This window comes from Antrostomus carolinensis, unplaced genomic scaffold, assembly GCF_000700745.2.
Source record: "Antrostomus carolinensis isolate BGI_N321 unplaced genomic scaffold, ASM70074v2 scaffold10080, whole genome shotgun sequence".
NCBI classification, from domain to species: Eukaryota; Metazoa; Chordata; class Aves; order Caprimulgiformes; family Caprimulgidae; genus Antrostomus; species Antrostomus carolinensis.
The window spans coordinates 14489-20491 of NW_010286431.1; the positions used below are offsets into that span (position 1 = coordinate 14489).

Consider the following 6003-nt stretch of genomic DNA (forward strand, 5'->3'; position numbering starts at 1 on the left):
CCAGCTGCGCGTTCACGTGGGGATAGCATTTCTGCTCCTTCAAGAGTGCTGCCAATGGAAATGAGTTAATCCCTCTATGAACAACGTCAAGACAGTGGCCACACTGGAACAAACTGAAATTGCAAAACTCCACCTTTGTCTTTGAAAAGGTTCAGATGAAGTGATCTTCTGCACTGAGCAAGCCGAGCGGAGGTGCAGAGGAGGCAGGAGCTGCTGTCATCCAGCTATATGCAGTGAAAGCAGTGAAACTTGGTAATTCAGTGTCTGATCCTTTTCACTGCATCCGATTTTTATGATTGTTGGAGAAGCCCAAGAGGCAAATAGGTGTGCCAGTGTACTTGCACCTGCAGTAATGCACCATAGGTGTCAATATAGAATGTTGCTGAGCTGTAGCAAAGCTGCAGGCATCTGATGGCTGCTCATTTGCATTCCCTCCTCTTCGGAGCTTGCTGCAGCGGGTGTGAAGTTGAGAGTAGCTGCTCCTGGCTGCCTCCAGCTGTGTGCTTTTGTGTGTCGGCTCTCACCAAGCTCTGATCACGATTTAGGACTTGTATAATAGAAATTATGAGAGTCGAGGCCATTCATCTCCTTTGGCCGTGGGCAGAGAACAAAAAGGGTATTTGTACAGTGAAATGGCACTGAATGTTCTACATCACTGTTTTATTTTGTGTTTACAGAGCAGAGGGCACAGAAATAACATAAATGGGAACAATAACATATGTTGGCACACTTCTAACTCAATTTAGCCTTCTTTGTAAATATTTTTGTGGTTCATCTGTGTTTTAAAGAAAGGAGGGAGAATTCTCCTGTCTCTCTAGCCTTGTTTGAGGAAGACGACAGGCAGTTCTTTGCGGTTGGCTCTGCTGTATTGCCGTGGATGGATGAATAGTTCTACGTTTTGCTTGTCACCTGACGAGCTGGTTTATATTTAGATTAGGAGAGAAAGTGGTCTGCAATTCTGAAAGCTGTGTTTTCACTTGTGCAAAGGCCAGACCACGTGTGCTGAGTTATCAGAATGAGGATTTAATTGTTTGCTCTTGCTTTTCCTGTGACTTACTAGAGTTATAGCCCTGCTATGTCAAACATGCATTCCTTGAAAGCAAGGCACCCAAAGGAGAGATCTTTTGAGATCTGAGGAGACTGCCTCAGTACAGCCAGCACAGCAGGTCTCTTTGGAGGAAGAGGAAGTTTGGAAAATCCTGTCCCTTTGGTGTTATCTCTGTCTCGGTTGAATGCTGTGCCATGACACTGGGCAGGGCATAACTCATGGGTGGCAAACGCCATCCATATTTGAAACGCCATCCGTAAAGCTGTGGGGTTTTTTTTTCGGCTGAGTTGTTGCTTTTAAGAACAGTATGGAAAGCTCAATCTGGTACACAAGGGAACATGACTATCTACTTCTACCTTCTCAGCACCCTGAGCAATTAAACACAAAAGCCTTTGTTCCCTGGTGACTTCATTCTTAAGAGGCCTTTTTAATTTTAGTCCTGAGTTTCGAGGAAGAAATAATGAGAATTTGTCATTGACAAGAAGGCTTCATCTCTCAAATGTCATGTGAAGGATCCACTCCATAATTCATGGGCTGAGGAGTGTGGGTGTCAAAAGGAGGGTGCATAACAGATATGAGAGATTTCAATTCAACTAAACTATTGGTCTTAAAGGCAGGTTTTCTTGCCTTCAGGATATTTCCTTGACCCAGAATTGCCACACTTTTTGCTAACTCATTCAGCTATCCAGATATTTTTAGATTTTCTTAAGTAAGAGCATGGTGGGTTATTGGTTATTTTCGTACAGTTTATTCCCCTTCCAGTGCGGACAGGGACTTGTGTAGTAACAGCAGAGTAGTGCTGATTGATTTATCTGTCACTGCTGCAGCTGTAAGCCATGCATCGTGTATGTGGAAGTGCTGCTGTTTCTTATCAGTCCTCGTCTTTCCATGGATTCTATAAGTTTTGCTTGTTCCTGATGAGATTGCTGGTGGTGTTCTGAGAAAGAGACCTGCTCCCTCCTCTGCTGTAGGACATGAATAAGAGCAAATCTAACTTGGGCTGCTGGGGTCTGAATGCAAACATGGTCTTTTGGCTTCCTAGTTGCTAGAAGATTGTGGCAGACTCAGAACTACCAAAGGGGACTCCTGGGTCTGACAGATCTCTGCAGGCTGGAGGGGTCAGCCACTGCTTCCAGCTTTGTCTGTGTTCCTGTCCTTGGCAGAGAAAATTAACTGTCGGAAGTGAATTAAGGAGCACTCGTGATTTTTTTTTTCTTGCGGTCATGCTGAAGGTGTTACGAGCTTTGACAGAGCTGTGCTAATAGTTGGGTAGCAGCAATGAAGTTAGCATTGGTGATTGTACAGCAGCAAAACTACCCTCCAGCAGTGGAGGTGCAGCCTTTATTTCAGCATTTCTTCTTCTAGTGTTGCTTCTTGTAATGTGTGTTTGTGTGCAGATAGATACAGGAGGCTCCTATGCTATCAGTGGTCCTACCCCATCTGTCTGGGAGCCGCATCAGGCACACTAATACCTAGTGCTGGAGTTGAGCTCTGCTTCAGGAGCCATTGTCTGTGAGTGAGGCAGGAGTAAGCAAATATGTGTTAGTTGTGGAGTAATCTGTTTTCAGTGGAGCTTCCTAGTATGATTACAAAAGCTGTGAGATTTAAAAATAAATAAAATTAAACAAACTAACAACCTTACTGACACAGAGCAGAAAATTTTGGTGCAACTGTGTCAGTGTGTACATCTGCAGAAAGTGAGCAAAATTCTTACAAAATCATCAGCTGAAGAATTTGTGACTTTTATGACAATTCCCATTGTGGGCTAAGTCAGATCTCTCGCTCTCTCTAGGTTTTTCTCAGGCATCAGGAATGTCTTCTGAGCCCACTTCATCCGCCTCGCAGCAGTCCCCCACCTCTCCACCCTCGCCCAGTTCTCTCCATCTGCCTGAAAACCGCAGGGCGAGAGATCGCTCCCCGTCGCCGATGAGGGGGTACCTCATCCCCAGTCCGCTGCCCACCCGACGGACCAGGACGTTTTCAGCGTGAGTACAGCTCAAACCTGTATTTCACAGGCACAACCAGCCTTTGGGCAGAATGATCCACCCCCAGCCAAGGTGAAGGGAGTCGGGGGATGGTTGTATCTGAAAGATGCTTTGGTACTTTACTGTTATCTCTTCTCCTATAAATTCTGATGCCACTAGACTTTTAGTCCAAATTACCTCTAGTTTTTCAATGCTCTGTTTGCATAAAGAATGTTCAAAGTATTTTCCACTCTTTAAGATCAGTGTTTTACAGGGAGGGGAAAATACACTGAGAGTTTCTTGTCTGAAGTTTTGTTTCACTTCAGACACTGGGTTGTCACTTTTGGGACCAGTTCCTGTTGGTGTTTCTTCATCAGCTCCACCTCCTCCATTGGCATGACCTCTCTTCTCACTGCCACTGAAGCAGTGGACCAGACCTCACTGAAGGTTTTGGTTCTTTCATTCCTGACACCTGTGCTACCGTCAGCTGGGTTACATTTTAGGGATGGTCCATGACCCTGTCACTTTCAAGAGGGCTTGTTTCCTTTTCCTATTCAGCTTTCCTATCTCCATCTTAAGATTGCTCAGGTAGACTTGTAAAAGAATGTGTTGGTTTTCAAGGTATGAACCTGATCTCTTTGATTCTCTGAAATTTTCTGAGTTTTTCCATAGAATGAGATGTGGTTTGTTGCTATTTTTATTTATTGAGGTAGTGATCCTCCAGCAGAGCTGGCTTTCCCTGAGCTTTCCTGTGACCCTGTGATGCTGTGCAGGCTCGTTGGGAGGCCCCTGCCCAAAGGGGACTGCTCCACAGTGCAGCAGCAGAGGATGGTATTGCATTTGGCCACTGCAGAAAATTCCCAGTGCCTGTGATGGGTCTCCCAGTGAAGTGCTGACCTGCAGAAGGCAATGTGGGCTTTTTTGTTAATCTCAGTGGCCTTTGAATCAGGGTCTGGGGTAGAATGTGAAGCCGTGGTCAATCCATTGCACTTCTGCCCCACAGCCTTGCAGTGACTTCTGTGTGTGGGAGGTCTGGCAATGCGAAGTGAAAGTGGCATTGCTCTGGAAGTACGATCTCAAACCCGCAGCTAGCCTCCTTGTGCTGCTTAATCTAGTTGGCGTGCCTTTTCCTTTTTGCAGCTTGCAGTGTTACCCAGCTATTTCTTCAAGAGTTATCCAGGCGGATTTAAATAGCATCACTCTCAATGATGCTTTGTATTATTACTTCTGTATTCAAAATGAGGGGAAAAAGAACAGCAGAAGGAAAATTTATATGTTGTCGGTTCTAAAAACCTTAAAATACCCTAAACTTTGAAATGGAAGTAGATTGCTAAAAGGAACATAATTGACTTGATAATTGGGATTTCTCTTGAAAAGCAATTTCAAGCTAGCTGGACTCGGTGCTGTGTTAATAATGAACTCTTTGTAATTCTTCTCAGCTGTTAATCCTAGTCTGGTTCTTACAAAACTAAAGAATTTGTTATTTGGTTTCCACAGTTCTTTAATCATTAATTAGTGTAGGAATCTTGCTGTATTTGTTTGCCCTCAAAATCAAAATAGCTCTATTTTTTTTATTTTTTTATTTTTTTATTTTTTTTTTTAGTGTCCTCTTTAAACAAGAGAAGCTCTAGGTGAGCTATGGACCTGTAGTTGTAGGTCAAAGATGAATGTGACAGGCAGGGGCTTACTTTTCAGTGCAGTTATTTAATTTTGGTTCATGGCAAGTGTGGGGCCTTACACCCCACAGTGCTTTATCTCCTTGAAAGATGCAGTTGAACTTCAATGGCTTATTTAGGGCAGTGAGTGCTTTTGTGTGTAACAAGCACTTGTGAGGTCAGGTGTGTCTACAGCTTTATACAGCTGGAAATGAAGTGATTTAATGAAGATTTCTTCCTTCTTTAACTCTTTAACTGCATTTCTTTAGTGTTAGTTTGACTTAAGGAGCAGAGACGTTACGACATTTTTTTGTGATTTTATTTAGACTTCAGTAAACTTTAACATTTGAGAAAGTAATGTCAAAATTGACATGATGCATGTCAGTCACTTACTGAGATTGAAGAATTGCACCAAAATCCTCTTCTAACACAGAAGCATCCTGCTGGATAATCATGGCATGAGAAGGTCCCAATCTAATAACGCCTCTGTGTAAACCCTGTTAAGATGTCTAAAGCAGTTGGCTTCATTAATGAAAGTATTGAGTGAATTTGGATCCCTGGAGATTCAACTCAGCATATTTGATGTGGAAAAGGATTTAATCATGCAATTTTTCAGGATGGGTCATAGTTCATGCGAGTTGTTTTTCTTAATGGCAGTAAGCCATCCTAAAGGTTTTTCTTCAGATCTGTCTGGTTTTAAAATACAGGTCCCATGACAGACAGGAGGAGGAGATCAGTCTTGAGTCTTGGTGCTATGCATACCAGTTAGGCTTCATAGCCTACTGGAGTCATTTGAAGGTGAAATATTGACTTCGCTAGATCCTGGTCTGGTGGGATAACGATAGCTCTTAAAGGTCTTTTCCAGCCTAAATGATTCTGTGACATGCATGCAGGAGGGGGGTGTGTATTTGTTGATACATACATGTGTACACATTTGTACGTGTCTTTGTACACGGCATTTTCTCAATACGATATGCACACACTTCCTGTTAAATTTGTGAAAGCCCCTACAACACCTGGGTGCGCGCTGGTGCTCCCGAACTCATGGAAGGTGTGATGTGCTTACATTTGGAATAGTGTCTAAGAGCAAATTTGGCAGGGTGATACAGCAGGTGGATTCAAGATGGCATCTGATGGATTAAAATGCTAGCAAACATCTTCATCTCCATTAAAAAGGCTACAGGAAAAACACATGCAGTATGTGAAACTGAGTATTAAGCAGTTGCTACAGAGGCGTATACTCACTGGGAGTGAGTGTTGGGACCATTGTGCCCATTTTCTTAGTGTGCTCTGGCTGCCACAGCTGGAAGCTGTCGCATCCATGCTCAGCCCTGAA

At 43.4% G+C, this 6003-nt stretch overlaps 1 protein-coding gene across 1 annotated transcript in view; it reads left to right on the forward strand.

Annotated features, from left to right (window-relative positions):
* Nucleotides 1-2836: 2836 nt before the first annotated feature.
* The window catches only part of LOC104525899 (calcium-regulated heat stable protein 1), a 16716-nt gene continuing 13549 nt past the window's right edge, over nt 2837-6003 (forward strand). The window contains 2 exon segments of the mRNA XM_010169214.2: nt 2837-3037; nt 4846-4852. Of these exon segments, the coding sequence (XP_010167516.1) occupies nt 2861-3037; nt 4846-4852 (184 nt within the window). The 5' untranslated portion in view covers nt 2837-2860.